This window comes from Psittacula echo, assembly GCF_963264785.1.
Source record: "Psittacula echo genome assembly, chromosome: 8".
In the NCBI taxonomy this organism is placed as follows: domain Eukaryota; kingdom Metazoa; phylum Chordata; class Aves; order Psittaciformes; family Psittacidae; genus Psittacula; species Psittacula echo.
The window spans coordinates 9,557,764-9,576,045 of NC_137744.1; the positions used below are offsets into that span (position 1 = coordinate 9,557,764).

An 18,282-nucleotide genomic window follows, 5' to 3' on the forward strand; every position below is an offset into this window, starting at 1 on the left:
ATGATGGTGGTGCCTGAAAATGTGCCGGTCATACAGCAGGATCATGCTTTCGAGCCAGCCTTAGGACGAGACTCCATGGAGAACTCAGCCATGGGCCCTGCCACGGCGCCGGCACCCCAGGAGGTGGGTGCGGAGCTGGCAGAGGTGCGGAAGCTGCGGGAGCTGGTGAGGAGGCTGGAGATAGAGAACCAGCACCCAAGGACCAAAAGCAGCAGGAGTGTGCTTGGGACAGTGCAGAGCGAGCTCCATACTGCTGTGGATAACCACAGCTCTGGCCTTAATGGGATGGAGATTAATAACAGCATCAATGCCATCACCGAGAAGCAGGAATTGCAAATCATGGCGGATCTGCGCAGCCAACTAAGCAAGATAAGAAAAGAGGCGGGAGACAACAACTGCTTCACAAAAGATATAGATGCCCAAATGCAGTATAGTAGCAGCAGTGCCACTGAGGAATTGTCTTCCAGCGTGTGTAAGGTGGAAGTGAAGGATGATGGTGATATGAGGTGTTCCTCACGTACAGCCATGAGTGATAGTACAGAGCTGATGGGAAACATGGTCCTTGCAGGTATTGATTCCTCAATTAAAACAAATGAACAAAATCCCAGTCAGAAATGTGGAGAATCAGAAAGTCTGTCCAATAACACGGATCTGGATGAAGTCAAAGTGTTAGAATTTGAAAATTGCAACGAAGAAGAAGACTGCTGGTAGGTATTTCAAACCCTCAGTGATACCTGGAACTCCTGCTGCAGTTGGGAGTTTGGTTTTAGGTGTGCAGTGATTTTTAAGGATATAAAGTGATTTCTATACAGTGCTTTGATTGCTAGCAGCAGGAATGCAGTTCCTGTTATTGACTGGTCTTATTTTTCAGACCATTTTGCCAGAGCATTATTATTATTTCTTAAATCAGGTTAACTCTAAGGCTTTGTCTTTCCCCCTAGAACGCACAGAAAGTTTCCCTTCCTTTCCCTGCCAGTTTGTGTGTAACACATGCAGGTGAATGAATAATGGAGTTTTTAAACTTTAAATACGGTATTTAATAGTTATGTACAAATGAGAATGTTGTAAAACGCAAAGTGAGACCTTAGGCTGCCTGGAATTTGTGACTTCTGCTGGTATCTAAGACAACAAATCATTTCCATTTCCTGAATACTGTTTCTTCACAGTTAACCTGTTTCTTTTGTTTAGAGACATGAAGTGAAACAGATCAGTGATGTAATCCTCAGCCAAGCTCACTGTGTAGGCCTCTCTGCTTCACCAGCCTTGTTTAGAACTTGTTGTATAAATCAGCAGATTAATTTCCCTTTGCCCTTCCAAAGCTAGGTAAGTTTGAGGCTAATGCCAGCTCATGCAGTAGCTGTGACTTGAAACTCCAGCCGTTGTAAGTGAAGGTAAACTTTTGTTAATGGAATGGAGCTCACTAATGTGATGAGCTCAGCTCAAGTCTAAATTCGAGATTATATTAAAAACATAATTGTTGGTTGGTTTTTAATTTGCAAGCTTTCTTTTAAAACCTATGTAATGGTTCTAACTCGATCACTGAAACTCCTTAGCATACCTAAACAGCATTTGGAGCAGATTTCTTTAAAGAGAATTAAAGAGTTAAATTTGGAAGACAGGCTTCATTATTTCCATGTTAATGAAAACAGTCAGTTTTGTGTTCAGTTTCATGAGATTCTTCAAATTGCATTGATTGGGTGAAAGAACCAGAGGGAGTCTGAGATTACGTGGGCAATGGATGGTGTTGGTGCCATCAGGACTGATTCTGCTCCCAGCAGCTCTGCGTCTTCACCTTCCCTTGAGCTTGTGACTCATGAGGTTGTTCTTTGCCAGGTGACCTTCTCACTAGACTATGATCTTCCTGTTGTTGATACCTCTGTTTTCTTGTCAGATTTGGCTCATACAGGCAAACATATTAAAAAGAGGTGCCCCAAGGAGCTGTGGTATTATAGAGCACTTGTGCAAGTACTATTATCATAAATCACCTTTGATCATGTTGCGTTGCTTCTATCTGTTCAGTTAACAGCCTCTTGGTCTGCTGACCTTATCTTTAATATCACCTACTAGAGGGGTGATGCTTTATACCTTAAGAATATAAAGAATTCAGTTTGTAGTCTTTAAATTATGAAAGTGTTTAAAACAGGGGGTTGGGAATGAGAAGCTTTCAAAAAATGAGGCTTTGGTTCTTAGATGTTCGTGTCATTCTAGTTCTAAGAACAGGTCCAAACTTCAAGGTGATTTCTGTTGTGATATTGTTCTTATGCATCATAACTTCTCGGCAGGTTTGAGGCCTCTGGTGCAGTCTGCCCTTGGGCTGATGTGATAACAGCAAACCCCATGGCCCCAGGAGAGGAAGTCGGAAGCACAAAGCCATGGGGCAGAGGGTTTATCTTGCAGGTGCAGACAGAGGCTTAGTTTCTGCACTACTTTGAAATTATTGGGTTTATTTGGATCAAACTTGCACATGATTCTGTGCAGCTTCCCTCGGCTTCAGCAGGGTTTGTGTTTATAACAACAACCCTGCAGTGACTGAACTCTGAAATGTGAGGTGCCGCATCCCACGCTGCAGGTGTAACTCTCTACCTCTTTGATGGCTCTCCTTTGACTTGCTTGCTTAGGTCCCTTTCTCAAATAGCTGTTCACAATTGTAAATATCCCCTAGACTTGATCAAGTGGAAGTCAGTGTTTTGTGCTGCTGGGTCAACACAGCTCAGCCACATTCAGACTGGAGTGCTGCTCACTCCTAATGGATGAGCTCCTTTAAGCTACACCTCAGTGCAGGTCAGCTCCTGAGTAGTTTGCAGAAAGGCTGTTCCCTGCACAGAAGGGATCAAACCAGCCGTGCTTGCAGGAGCCTGGCCTTGTTTGTCTTCCTCAGTGTTTGCCACTTGTAGGTGCTCCCCCAAAGAATTAAGTTGTCGTTTTCTCTGCTTTTAGTTTATTGTTTAGTGGTGAGGCACAGGCACAGAGTGCCTGGAGAAGCTGTAGCTGCCTCATCCCTGGCAGTGTTCAAGGCCAGGTTGGATGGGGTTTGGAGCAACCTGCATAGTGGAAGGTGACCCTGCCCATGGCAGGGATTGGAACTGGATAAGCTTTGAGGTCCCTTCAACCCAAACCACTCTGTGATTCTATGAAAAGCAATTCACAAGGTCTTTGTTTCTCAGGCTGGTCACCTTATGAAAACCTTCTAGAGGTATTTTTAACTTGATATAGTCAACTGCTTTCTTAGTGAAATGCTTGAGGTGTTGGCTCCTGCTCTTTTCCTTAGGGTGAGGTATGAGCAGGGATATGCTCGTTCCCACTGCCAGAGCAGAGCGGGAAATCTTTTTCACACGCAGCTCAGCAGACTTGTGCCGTGTTCGTATAATGCAGCTCGTGAGTTGTCCCACAAGGTGCCTTTTGATCATCTTACAGACTATTGGCTGTGTCATGAGCTTAAGCTAATGTGTGTTTAGAGCTTCTGGGACTTAGTGCCTAGATTTGGGGATTTTGTTGAGCAGGATTAGTCACTAGATAGGCAGGAAAAGCAGCACCTCTTCGGGGCTTTGCAGTATCATTTTATTCCTCTTTTCCCAGTTTTTGGGTAAGAAAGGCTCAAACCTCTACTTGGGCTAATACTGGAATGTCTTCGTGTGGAGTGTTTTCCACATGATTTTCCTCCTTTTTCCCTTAGTTTCTGTCATTACAAGACCTGCCAGATGTTGTTTCACTGTTGTTCCACAACACTCTATTGTTGAGCTGTTCTGTTCAACAGTAGCATTTAGATTTGAGACTAGAACAACATAAAGCACAGAAAAAAATGTGAAAATCAACTTTCTCAAGTCTGATATGTAAAGGAAAGGAAAATGGATGCATTACCTGTTTGAAATACACCTTTATAGAAGAATTTAGCTGCCTTCTGAGCACTTTCTGGAAGTATATCGTGTAAACCTAAATTGTTCTAAACATCTTTAGCTACCTCCGGTCTCTTTCTTCTTGCTCTGATGCATGTAGCTCACTTTTAGTGCTGTGGTAGCAACTTGTGCTAAGTGCTGTGGAAGGCATGTAATAAACCAGCATGTCTTAAAAACTGCAGTTCATTTTACTCTCAGTTTAATGCGGTAATGCACTAGTTATAGAGCTTTCTGCAGCCTGAAGTCGCCTCTTAATGACCTATAGATTTACTAGTGCAAATATCTTATCTGATTAGGATCTTAACCTCTCAGGCAGTACAGGCTTGCACACTTATAACTCATCTGATGTGTCCTGAATTGTAAAGATGCTTTTTCTTCTATGCAGTGTGCAGGTTGGGAAAGTTGTCATAGTTGTTGCACAACTGGAACTGCCTGACACTTACCAGAGCTGCGTTTCATAGAATTCTTGATATGGGAAAGTGAAACACTACTAAGCAGAAAGTAAAGATGTTTTACCCAAGGGTTTCCTCACAGCAGCTGAAGAAAACCTCATTTATATTTAATCAGTTCCACAGCAAACCCCAGTACATCGCATTGAGGATATATGCCCCCAATGTTTGCTTTCTGAATTTTGTGTTAGGCTTTGTAACTACCCAGATAGCTTCTAAATTGTCATTTGCAATTTGAGCACAGAAAACATTCAAAGCATAACCTTTTGGCATTTAAACAGCACACACTTCACTCCCTAACTGCTGAGTTGAGGGAGCAAACTGCAGGGTAAAGCTTACTGAGGAGTCAGGTATTCGTTAAAGTCAAAGGACTTTGGCTGACTGGTTAACTGACAGTTGTGTGCATGCTTCATGGCACACCTGAGCATATTTGTACCAGAAACACTGCATACAGGATGCTAGCGTACCTGAGAAGTTGGTGTGTTGAAGCCTTCTCCAGAGTTTCTTGAAAAGGGAAATTAGCAAGCTAGATGCTGTGGGATCAAACCTGAATTCCCCTCTTGTTCAATTAAGCTGTCTGTCAGTGCTCTGAGTTGAGCTTTCTTCCTTCAGTTTGGTGAAATCTCTTCCCTGTGAGGGTGGTGAGACACAGGGAACCCAGAGAAGCTGTGGCTGCCCCATCCCTGGCAGTGTTCAAGGCCAGATTGGATGGAGCTTGGAGGAACCTGCTCTAGTGGAAGGTGTCCCTGCCCATGGCAGGGGGTTGGGACTGGATGAGCTTTAAGGTTCCTTCCAGTCCAAACCAGTCTGGGATTGATCCTATGATTGCATGAAATTTAAATGAATCCATCTCTTACCAATAGACTTGTCAGCTGGGAAATGAGAGTCCTCTGCCAGACTACAGAGGACTCCAACACCCTGCTCCATGTGGAAACAGTTCTGGCAATCAAACAAGTGTTACCATACATCTGATCACATAGAAACATGATTAGCAGTATGGAAGGAGCTAGGTAGAACTACTGCTTCCTGAAGTAGAGCAGGATTTCCTCCCTTAACCTAAAATACGTGAAGAACAGCGTGACCTGCCCTAAGGAGGCCATTGGCCTCTTTTTTATTTGATGGTTTTATTACTGCTTTTTTTGTCTCAACTGTAAAATAAATCCAGAGAGAGAGCAATTGGCTCTCTCTGATTTATTGGATCTGAGTAGCTGCAATGCTCATTTACCCATGCAGGAGCACAGTAAGATGTGCTTGTGGGGATATTGCAGCTGCAGGAATAATAGTGTTCGTGTTTCTCAGTGTTTATTTTGTCAATAGCAAATTAGCTTTTGGATTTTGGTATTTGCCTGTAAAGCTTGGTATGAAAAAGCTTCTTCAGGAGAGCGTGACTGAAGAGACTGCAAAAGATGGGTCTGGCCAGGGGCAGGGATATTATTAAGATCTATGAACCCATGAGTAGCATGTCAAGAGGGAATAATGACCTTCCATCTGTACCCACCCTTCAAGAGCCAGACAAGAGGAATATAAGTGTAAATAGCAGGTGATATTTTTAGGGCAGGTGAATGGATGGAGGTGGATCTTCACCCTGGATGCTGGGGCATTGCAGGACTTGCTGCAATAGGGTGCTGTGGATGCTAGAAGCAGGTATGAATTCAAGAAAGGGCTTAGATGCTTTACTAAAAAATGTGATTTTGATAAATGCTCCATCTGACACTCCCAGATTGCCAGGCTGAGGGAGTCCAGGACACCTTTCTGCATCAGTACGGCTTTGGGATTGATGGTTTCTGTGCTTATCCTTACCTGGAGTCAGGACAGGAGGCAGGGTGATAGCTGAGATAGACATTTTGATGCCAGTATTTTAAATATCCCAGTTGTCTTTTTTACCTTGGCCAAACATGGATAGGCACCTGAGAGCCCCATAGTATGCTTCTGTGCCTTTCAAACAAGAGAGGTTTCAGAAAGTAATGGGATAATTACTGAAATTTCTGTTGATTTGTATTGGTTTTGTTGTGGAAAGCAGTGTTTTATGGATTGAATACAAGGTAGGTGCCTGAGTGAGAATGAGTAACTGGAGCAGAAAAACTTGATGTATTTCACTGCAGGAGTGTCAAAAGTTATTGCTCAAGTGTGTAAGAGGCCAGTGAAGCACATGCAGACATTCCTTGAGGTCTTAAAACCATCCTCATCATTGTTTCATGCTCAAATACTGGAACTTGCCTCCACACTGCCAGGGATGGGGCAGCCATAGCTTCTCTGGGCACCCCGTGCCAGCGCCTCAGCACCCTCACAAGGAAGACCTTCTGCCTAAGAGCTCATCTCAGTCTTTCTCTCCTGTTTTTCATTTGGGTAACTTCTCTATTGACTCCTGTTAAATGCACTTTAGTAAATGCTGTTTCATTGGCTGTGTGCTTTGAGTTAATGGGCATTTTTTCCTGTCTCCTTTCCATCTTTGCAAAGGCTCTATGTATCCCCAAGGAAATCTGTGGATCAGAAAACAGCCTCACCTTTAAAATGGTGCCGGCAGGTGCTGGATCACCCCAGCCCTGAGACAGAGGTGGCCTGTCGAACGCTGCTGAGCAGACTCGATCAAGGTACGTAAGCTGGGACATTGGTGCCTCAAGTGTCCCTCGTTTCCGCTTGTGTACTTGACATCAGTGAGAAGTGGTGATGCAGAGGAGGCCTGAAGGGTGCAGTTGCAGTGGTGGAGAGTGTCTGCAGACACTGCACTTCACATGTTGGCTCAGATTTGTGCATGTTTGTGCAGCCCTGTGTGGTGGTGTATGGAAACCTCCCTGCTTTTGGTTACGCTGGTCATGCCTCAACTATGAAGGTAAGAGATCAGTCTGTAAACAGCAAGAAAATTGCACTGATGGCAAAGAACAGACCAAACAAGTAGAACTGTAGTCTTTCACCTCTATGTATTTGTTAAGAAGCAAATTGAAGCATTTCAGTTTAATGGCCAGATTGACCACCTTGTTTTCTGCTTTTGATTATGTTCAGAGCCAAAACTCTAAAACACATTGTAGTGTTTGCTGGTTCTTGATACTATTTTTCAATATTTAAACATCTTCAGTGTACAGATATGTAGAGGGAATAATATGCTTCTGGGGAATGGGGGAGAGAATCAGACAAAACTCTTATTGCAGCTTCTTTTCTATATCAGAAGTTCTGGTGGTGTTAAGTGTTTCTAATAGTAATGATTCTTACAGTACCTGTACCATTAGTAGCATTACCTGGTAATGCAGTTGTCTGCTGCTCAAAGCTTACAATCATAAAACATTAAAATCCCTAACTCGCAGAAATGGAGTCACATGGAAACCTAGTTTTAATTCCAGTTTCATCATCCCCTACAAGCAGTGTGTGATTGCTTTTAGCTGCACTAGTTCACCACGGAGGGAAAATCCCTTAATCAATCTGCCTGAAATGAAATGGACAGAGCTTTCTGTTCAGGAGTATTCTGGGCTTGTAGGTTTGTGTGTTCTCTTTTTCAGAGCACCAGAGGATCAATACCACATTAGCCTTTCGCTGGTGTAAGAGCTGTTAGAATAGCTGCAGAGTTTACTTCATTCCAAAACTGAGAAGGTTCCATTTCTGCATACCTGTAGTATATCACCTGGAATCCATGTGGTGGAAAGACAATCATGTCTTTTCCAATGTCCTCTGGGTTAGAATGGGAAATGGGCTGAATTGCTGGTAGCCAAACCACTGAGGGGTTTGCAGTGAATAAATAACCTTGTTCTATACTGTACAGCTTTGTGTAGGATACAGCTTTCCTCTGTAGGCAGCTGGGTTTTACCCTGCAGCTGGAGGGTTGACCAGTTTTAGTATGTTCCTCTAACAACTCCTCACTGAAAAGCACCTCAGAGCAGGACCTGTTGCAACTTCATCTGTCTGGTTTGACTCACCGACATCTAACCACAAAAGCAGGGTTGGTATTTGAAACAGTGCAGTTTCCAACAGAATTAATGGTGTGAAGTTCAGGGATGTTCTTAACTGCTGAAATCAAGCTCCCAGCTTGGTGCAGAAGTTGCTGTCTGCCTTGTTTGAACTGGCTTTGTCCTCTGTGTGAATGCAAGAAGTCTGACTTCAGTTTGGGCAGTAATTTGACCTCAGGGGTTTGAAGTCTGAGAGGATGCTGTTTTGTTGGGAGGGTTTTGAGTGGCTTTTTTCATTGTTTGGGTTTTGATTTGTTTGGGGGTTTAAGTTACATTCTTACAGTGTTTTGGCAGTGCTTGTGATCAGGCTTATTTTGAGTTTAGCCTTGAAATTCCTCATTTGAGATAACAATGTTGTTTGAGACCAAACTTCATTTACTTTCATAAACCATCTGCTCTTAAAAACTTGAATAAAGATTCATTCCATTAACTCTTTGCTTTCTGCCTGAAATATATCAGGTTTTATTGTACACCATCGCTCCAAACTCAGATAGTCTGATCTTATATTTGGGGGGGGGGAAATAAACAAGAAAACTTACTTTTATCGTGAATCTTCGTTATTTTCTTAGCTACTGTTCTCTCAGTGATAATGGCTTATGGGCAATCCAGCAGCCCCTTAAATATATACAGGTCACAGATGAAGTCATTCCTTAGGTGTTCATTTCCCACTTCACAAGTGTGGATGCACTAATTTTGCTACCTGGCTTACTTTGACTGTTTCTCTAACTCATATGTGAGTCTTTGTGCTGAATGAGGATTTCAGAATGGCTGTTTCCCATACTGATCTGCTCTCAGTTCAATCCCAAGGCACAGCTTCATGGTGCAACGCTGGTTTGAATCCATCAGGATAAAGTCAAAATAACAGATGTGTAAAGATATGCAGGTCAGTGGAGTTCTTCAGAGGGAAGATGGGGTGTAAAAGTGACAGATACTCATGAAAACAGCCATGTCTGAAGACCAGCCCTAAACCTTTCAAAGTGTGTGGCTTGTTAAAGCCCAGTTTGTCAGCAGTTATTCTTGGAATTCTTCAGAAGTGACAGAACAAGTTAAAGGGGAGAACAAGCAAGAGGCAAGCACTGCTTTGCTTCCTGCAGTGGTAACTGACACTGTCAAAATGTCTCATTTGAAGTACATCTGTTACAGTATGGAATCTTGTTTGATCTGTTGCCTTTCTTTATCTTATGCACTTTGGTTTTCAAAATAACTCGATAACCTTGACGGCTTTTTTGTATTTTTCCTTCTAGCCAGTAGATGGAAAAACCTGTATTGCAGTCCGCTGGCATCACCAAGCACCCATAATCTGAATACAGAGCCAGGCTCCTGTAGCAATGCACTAAACTCTCCCGGGCATCTCAAATCGACTAACAAAGCACTACTAACCTGTGGCAGCTCAGGTATGGCATGTCAGTAGAGCAGTGCAAACCTCCAGTGTTTAAAATGCAAGGAGTTTTGCTAACTGACACGGGGAAAAGTTACTAAGAGATTCAAGTTCACTCATGGGGATTTTCTCCTTTTTATTTTGCTTGCTGACTGACCCAGGTCTCATCTGTTTCATTAGAGAAAACCTCCTTGCATTCTAAATGTCTTGTATTTATTTCATGGTTTCTGTTTTTATAACTTTATATATTTATAAATTGTACTAATTTTAGCTGACTTCACTTAGAAAATAGCTGTTGGGGCAAAGAAAATACTGCTCTTGAATAATGGTATCCTCTATAGGTGTTAACTTTATAAAATTCCTTGGATTCAGTTTGCTGGCTTGAGAGTTTGTTTTGTAAATCCTGATTAATGTAGGCAACAGAAAGGAGCCTTGTGCTTTAAGGTAAAAGGTGTAATCTCCAGGAGAAGCTTTTAAATTGGCCAAGTGGGCAGGTGAACACAACATAACAAAAGTTTTGTCAGATATAATTGTGTTTGGAGTAAGATTTCCTACCTTAGAGGCCATTTCCACACAATTCCTGTTGGAAACCCATATTTGTAGGAATGATAATGAAGCTTCTAAGCCTCAAGTCTGCCTTTGCATATAAAGCTGCTGCCTAAGGAGTCCATGTGGGCTCTTGCAGGAGCCTCGTTTATCCTGGCTGCAGGTTGTGTTCAGCTTCCGAGCACAAAGACTTTGCCCTGTGGCTTTATGATCAAAGGAGTCTTCCTTGATTTCTTGCTTTGTTTATTTTCCTGGAAATTGCTATGTCCTAATTTGCATGTTTAAAAACATAAAGCATGTTTAACAGTCCTGGCTTGAAACTTGCTGTTGAATGAGCCCCTTTTTTATGGATTAAAAAAGGGTTGATATGGCTATTTCCACAGGTGCAGGTATGCTCTTAAGAGCTGCTGGGTTTCTGCTGTAAATAGAAGTGAACACTGATCTCTGTTTGCAAACAAAAGCTGCATGTAGGACTGCTGGGTTTGCAAGCTGGATTCTGCAGGGAAGAGTTTCTAAATCAATCTCTTGTTTTTAACAAGAGGTTGGTTGGCAACCTAGATTCTGCCCACCTTTTCACAAAGAAACAGTAACTGATGTGTAAAACCAAAGTGTCTGTGGAACTTCTAAGGCTTCTTCATTCACCCTGCAAATGGGAAGCTGTCACAGATGCCACATAAAAAGGCAGGCATAGAACAGGTTTTATCCAAATGGGATTATACATGAGAGTTCATGTCGCCTGTGTGGTGGCTCGTCCCTTGAGGAAGTGCTAACGCGAGTTTAAAGTTCACCAGCAACTTGAATGACTCAAATCTAATGTTGTATCTGAGAACGAAACTTCCCTACCTTGAAAACTGTTTAACAGTAACTGCCCTGAAAAACTAAACAAAGAGCCTGTGACAAAACCCAGATGTGAAGGTTCTGTAATGAAAATCACAGTCCGCCCATCTTGCAGTGTTGATCCCACAACGCTTTTTGCTGATGAAAGAATGTGAATGTTTTCCTCCTTCTTTCCTTAACTGTTTTAAAACAGACCTGCAGTTTGGATTGCAACAACCAAACTAACCACATACAACTGAGTGGGAACTTCTTAAACAGCTGCATTCAGGATACAGCTGCATTAAAAATACAACTTTTAGTATGGAAAACTGCTTATTCCTTACCCTGCATCCCACAGGTGCAATCCCTACACTTGTGTTGCCTCCAATGTCTTTTCCTGACACCAGAAGGAAAAACAGGATTGTGTTGTACAGTAATAATACTGGAGGGTCTTGACTTGGAGCATATATTTGTGCAGCACATGTGTGCACAAACACAGTGCTTACACTACAGTCACACTTCTCTCATGGTATTGTGTTACATCTTAAAGCTGGCTTTTGCAGCTGAGGAATTGAAGGCTTACTGGTACAAAGCAGTTTGCTCAATGTATTTATTTTACACCTGGACTTTAAATGTGTCTTTTCCATTTCATCGGTTGCTGCTCTTCAAAACTGATTGAAGAAGTAACGTTGGGAAACTGCTGCTTCTTCCTGCCTGCCTGGAATTGACCATTGTTCAAAAGGGCTGCTCAGCAATGGCTTTTAGATGTTTTGCTGAGAACAGGCAAAATGTTGTATTGAGAATTACTCAGTCAATGTGCTGCTGTGAAGACCCCTCAGAGCACACCAGGCCAAGCCTGAAGCTGAAGTGGAAGTCTGTGGTGAATGACATCCCATGGATGCTCTGGGAGGCTGACTTCCACTCTGGATGTGTCTGCTGGTGTGCCTCAGCCTGCTCGTTGCTTTTTGTTTAAGAGATGATCTCAAATCCCTGCTTGAGCAGGATTTGTGTCTGTTAAGCCTACTTTAGCTGAAAGTGATGTTAAGTGCTCTCAGGCTCTTGCATATCTACCTGCTTCATCCGATCTGCTGTCAGTGTGGAGTCTAAATCTATACACTACTAATTGCAAACTTGTCTTGAAATTAATTTAGGTTATGATGTATTTTCTCCTAAAATAGCTCTGTGAGTTACGTGGTCTGATGTGTCTGTGTTCAAGGGTTAGTTATACTGGGAGCATGTGGCATAGGTGAGCACATTTGCCATGTAGAGGTTTCACATTCACTGATCCTTCCGTGCTCCCAGAAATTTCTCTGGTCATTTTTTGTGTTTCCCTGGGGGGTGTTTTTCTGTTGTGTGAGGTTTGGGGTGGTTTGATTGGGGTTTTTTTATACAAATATGTATCTAGATCAATAGTTGCCCTTTTCTCAAAATAGGGAGAAATAATACTGATACTCTAATGGTTCTAAACTCAAAATTACTTTCTCCACAGCTTGTTCCCTGCACAGATACAACTATGCCTCCTGAAAACTGCAGGTCAAAACACTGAGTGTTGTGTTCTCAGTTATTTCTAACTACTTAATTATTTCTAGCAACCATTCCTCAACTTCACAACTGCACTGGCTTTATTACCAGAATACCTGCTCTGCTGCTTGCTCTTGGTTTGTATGTGGATGTCTGAATGCTTTTTGTGTTCCTCTTCCCTCCTGAAGGTTATCTGAGCATGCACTCTGCACTGAGCTCTCAGTCATCTGTGGACAGTGAGCTGAGTACATCTGATGACTCCATCTCTATGGGATATAAACTGCAGGACTTGACTGATGTCCAGGTCATGGCACGCCTTCAGGAAGAAAGTACGTGATGGCCATCTCCTTTGTGTGGTAGTTTTAGCACTGTAGAGATACATAGATGAATTCTAACTGGAGTTCTCTTCCGCTTTCCCTAACAACAAAAGAATAACTGGAAAGATCATTTCACATGTTTGTGATTTGCAGGGGTTTCCTTTAATATTGTACAGGCCCAAACTGCCACTCAAACTTAGCAATTGTAGAACGTTCTCAAGATCACACCTCTTAAAGCAGAGGATAGTGTGGAAAGTATTATCCCAAACCCCACTGTTAGATACATAAGCACTCTTTAATACTCAGATCTCCTCCATCCCATGTTGGCTCTGAAGTATAGGTGTAGTTTCATGAGAGACTGTTTCATTGTCATGGCAGTTCAAACAGCAGCAGCTCACAGTTCCCACCTGGTTGCAGCTCCCTCACTTGAGCAAACACAAGCAGGACATTCCCTGTGGATTGCTTTGGGAACTGATCCAGCTGAAATAATAACCCAGCAATTTTTCTCCTTGTAAACGTGTGGTTTTCTGAACAGTGGCTGCAGCCTGGAGCCCTGTTAGCAGCTGTCTGCAGGGCTGGGTTTTATAAGTTGTTTATGGCACAGAAGATGCAGATACTATTCACTGCTCTACTGAGTAAACCCAGGAGTTCAGGAGTGCTAAACCTGAAAGAGCTGGAGTTATAGTTTAAGTTTTGCTCTGGTAAACCATTCAGAAGCGGCTCTGTGGATTTAACTTAACAATGAAACATATTCGTGTCCCAGTGGGGGGATTTCAGGGCCTGGATCCAATTCCCATTAAATCATTGGTAAACTTTGCATTGACTTCAGTGGAATTTGGATGAGGTCCTAATTGAAGGTGGAACAAAGTGGTTGGATCTGTTTTTCTGTGCAAATGAATCCTTAATTTGATTTACAGGAAATGGAGAATGAAGTTCGCTGGTTTGGAGAACATTCACTGACTTTAGAACTGTGCATTTATCCATTTAGAAACCACTATGATCTAAGAACTGGGCAAAAGACACAAGATCTGCAATCACTTTATTGCAGCTGAGGAGAAGTTGTATTAAAGTAAATGAAGCAAATAACAGCCTTTTCGTTTCTAAACTTGAATATTTTCTTATGCTTTGTGATAAAAATCCTGTCACATTACAAAGTTTCCAGTGCAGTATGAAAAGTGCTTCATCCTTGGAATGATGGAAGCTTTTCATATTGCATTGTGAAGGGAGAGGAGTGGGCAACACTTGCTGTATTTAATCCCTGCACTGGGAAGAGGCTTTTTCAGAGCTTTAAGTGGTGCCTTTCTCAAAAGTCCCTTCTGCCAGTTTGCTGAATTAGTTCTTGGTAGGAAATTGCTGGTATTTTGTTAGGCAAGAAGATGAACTAAAGGTGCAAGTTAGGGGGGAACCTGTAAATACACATGTGCACTGGAGGTGTCTGTAAGAATCGGCTGTGTTTTCCCTTGGACACAGAAGCTCAGATCTTTGTTTCAACCAGTTGAAATGTCAGTGGGTGAGTAATTAATTGAACTAAACCATTCATACTATGAATTAAACTCCTCCATCTTGTTAACCTCACAGAGCTTTTGTGGCAGTATCTAGTCCACAGTCACAGCTGCTTGTGTCTGTGACACAGGGAGTAATTCAGGTCAATTTGAATATTAGCTCTATTAACAGTGCTGATCTGGGTGACACTGTTCCACTTTGGTTGTTCCATAAGCTGTGAGTGTCTTCGGTGAAGCGAGTTCTTAACTTGACTCTCCTCCCAAGGTGAAATCACTGATAAAAGAGTTGCTTCTGAATTGTGTTGCATCTGGGTAAGGGATTCCTATTTAAAACCTGCCTCTGATCCATGTTGCCTCTGTCTCCAGGCCTCCGTCAGGACTGTGCCTCCAGCTCTGCATCTGTGTCCCGGCGCAGCTCCAGCGCCTCGCTTCACTCCCTGCGCAGAGGGACCTACAGCGACCAGGAGTTCGACACATACAGCCTGGAGGATGAGGATGACTATGACTGCTCCCTGTCGTACCGCAGTACGCACAGATACTCACCGTCTCCACTCAGTTCACCCAGATGTCAGTCCCCTTCCTCCAGTGCGGATTACAGCAGGTCATCCACATCCCGAATCCGTCCCCCAAGGAGATCTGTGCAAAGTCCCATGCAGGACCGGCTCAAGTATGCCAACAGTGAGGGTAAGCTGGGGCTGAGCTTTGATGTGAGCCAGTGCAAGTAATTTTGACATACACATTTCAAAAGTGCTGTTATTTAATGGAAACAAAGAATTAAGCAGGTCAAGGGAGGGGATTCTCCCCCTCTACTCTGCTCTTGTTGAAACCACACCTGGAGTACTGTTTCCAGCTCTGGGGCAGCAACACAAGAGGGATGTGGAGCTGCTGGAGTGAGTCCAGAGGCGGCCACGGAGATGCTGTGAGCCCTGGAGCAGTTCTGCTCTTGAGCCAGGCTAAGAGAGCTGGGCTGATTCAGCCTGGAGAAGAGAAGGCTCCTTAGAGGGAGACCTTAGAGCAGCTCCAGTGCCTAAAGGGGCTACAGGAAACCTGGAGAGGGGCTTTGGACAAGGGCCTGTAGGGACAGGACAAGAGGGAATGGCTTTAACCTGCCAGAAAGGAGGCTGAGATGAGCTCTTAGGCAGAAGTTCTTTCCTGAGGATGCTGAGGCACTGGCACAGGGTGCCCAGAGAAGGTGGTCCCCCATCCCTGGCAGTGTTCAAGGCCAGGTTGGATGGGGCTTGTAGCAACCTGCTCTAGTGGAAGGTGTTCCTGCCTGTGGCAGGGGGTTGGAACTGGATGAGCTTTAAGGTCCCTTCCAACACGAACCGGTCTGGGATTCTAGGATTAATTATACACTAATGGTTAAAGGTTGGACCAGATGATCCTCAGGTTCCAACCCGGTGTTCTGTGATACTTGTCTACTTTTAAGCACATAGGTTTTTCAAGAGAGGGCCTAACCCATTACACATCCCCATTGCTATCAGAAGCAGCAACAGGGAATTTGCTCTTGGTTTCAGAGGAGATGAGGCACAGCATGCCCAACCTGGCCAGGACCAGCCTCCGCTCCTTGGAGTCCGTAAGGAGCAGTCGGAGCTTGGAGTCGGATCTGCAGGTGCCAAGCAGCCGAATTCCCAGAACCCAGCAGCGGTCAGCAGGTCGGTGTGAGGTGTTCTCTGTGCACTCCTGCAGCTGATTCCCTTCTGTGTGTCTAACCAACCCTAAGGACACCCTGAGAGGCCTGGTATCCTGAATTGTTCTTAAGCTACCTTTGCCAACTGGGTTGTTCTTCCTTTTGTTGCTCTATTCCTAGGTCTGGCTCCCAGTAAGCTCAGGTATTCCTCCAGTGCTGGGCAGTCTCCCTTGACAGTGCGACAGCCGATGAAGGCAGGGTCATGCACAAACTCTCTCCTCACACCCAGGCAGCCAGTGAAAGCCTGCAGTTACACAGGCCCTGTCAGTGGAGTTCGAAAGCCACAGGCATCTTCACAGCTCCACACAGGCTCTTCCAGCAGCACTTGCACTACCAGAAGCAGTAACATGGTCACTGTGGCAAAAAACTCCCCCATCAAAGCCCGCACGTCTGTTGGGGGGATTTCGGTGCCCAAGAACAAGCCAACGCCACCATCCAGGAGGTAAGTGTGAGGCTCCAAATGTCACAGACTTGAACATGTGCCTTTCGGTTCACAGATTAAACCACTTGATTAAAAAGTTATGTTCATCTTCAATCTTAAAGCGTGACGTGGGTATAGAGCTGGGTCACAACTACTGACTAGCTGTAGAAGTAGGGTTGTGGTTGGGGAGCCTTTGAAGAAAGAGTAGTACTTAGCTGGGAGATGGATGTTACAGGGGTGCAGTCCCCTTCTGTGGATGTCTTTGGGAACTGCCTGGCTGGGACTCAGCAGCTTCTGGGTGAGATGCCCCTTTTTACCACATCAGCAGTGACCAAACCACTCAGTATTTCAGTGTTCCATCTGCTTAAAAAAGCGTGCTATTAAAACCAAGCTGATTATCCCAGAAAGTGAAAAGCCCCAGGGTCAAACTTCTTTCTATAAGAAATGAGCATTACGGCACATACTTATTCAGTGGGAAGGGGAAAAACTCTTCCAAAAGACCAGTAACTCTTTACTGTTCATATAATAATCTTCCCAGATGACCTACTTTGGTGCTTCTTAACTTTGCTACTGGTGAAATAAGGTTGCTGTGGTTTTTTTTCTTCCTTAGTCTTTGGTTCGGACTCCAGGTGAGTTTTCAAAGGGTTTGGAAAGTAGGACAAATTACCAAGGCTTGTCTGTAAAATGATTCTATATCCTTACAGTAACTTTCTACAACAAGGGAAAGCAGAGCATAGGAAAGGGCTTCAGTAGCTTACTATTCTTGTACTTGTTGCATGAGTCTGAACTGATTTAGGGACCACATCTTAATCCAGAAAGATGCAAGAGGGGTCTGGACTTTGCTTTTTTTGACATTTATTTCTGGCTTTTACAATGAGCTTCCTAAATACTTACACTGTGGATACCTGAAGCTTGTAGATAGTCTTAAAGCAGCAGCTGTTTAGTTAGAACCTATTAAATCCCTTTAAAGAATAGGGCCTCTAAGACATGTTAACACATACCTGCATCCCTGCTTTGTGCACTGGAGCAAGCATGCTCATCGCATCATCCTGAGGCATCTGCTGTGCTTCTCTGTGTGATAAATTGCCAAAAGCTGGGTTTTTACAGCTCTTTTTGGTACAGCTGTAGCATGAACTTTTATGATTGAGGGAAGTGAAGTTGATTTGGTATCAGGCTAATACACAGTAAGTGCTTGTTGATTTTTAATGTCCCATTGTAGCCTTCAATTGAAATGTATCTATTTAAAACCTCCCATCTGAATATTACTTTGCAGTAACACATGACAAAACCTGGGTATTTTTCAGGTGTTCAGTTGTATTTGCAGGGAAGATGTTTCTCCTGGACTCAGTCACAGGAAAAACCCTATAGATTGTTGACAGCAGAGTAGGATAAATGTCACTTAATGTCCCTGCACTGCCTGGAATTGGTGCTGCTGTGTCTGTTCCTCTGGCACATGTGAGGCTGCAGCAGTTTGCTGAAGGCCGGCAGATGTTGGCAGCAATAGATGTGAAGCCTCAAACAAGCATTCTCTGTGTTCAGCAGGTTTCTGGGATCTTCCTCCTTCTTGCAGCTGTTTGTTAGTGACCTTTTCCCATTTGTCTCTCAACCCAGGTTTCTACAGTCAGCACAGACCACAGAGGACGATTCCTGGAAGGATGGGTGCTACTGACAACCCAACACCCCTGTGAAGCAGACCCCAGCTGGCTGGGCATGCAATGGAACTCCAGAGACCCATCACATTGCAAACTGATGTATATAGCTCCTCTTCTCTTGACACAGACTGTCCTCACCCTGTCACCTGCCAGGAGCCTGAC

The 18,282-nt window shown here is 43.7% G+C and overlaps 1 protein-coding gene across 1 annotated transcript; it reads left to right on the forward strand.

Annotated features, from left to right (window-relative positions):
- Window positions 1-18,214, forward strand: LOC308224602 (SLAIN motif-containing protein-like; the record flags this gene model as incomplete). Its single annotated transcript, XM_080624710.1, has 8 exons — window positions 1-707; window positions 6,800-6,933; window positions 9,522-9,671; window positions 12,727-12,867; window positions 14,724-15,041; window positions 15,875-16,012; window positions 16,168-16,489; window positions 18,080-18,214. The coding sequence occupies 8 exons, from the start codon at window positions 1-3 to the stop codon at window positions 18,135-18,137; spliced, it is 1,968 nt and encodes a 655-aa protein (XP_080480836.1). The 3' UTR covers window positions 18,138-18,214.
- Between the last annotated feature and the right edge of the window lie 68 nt (window positions 18,215-18,282).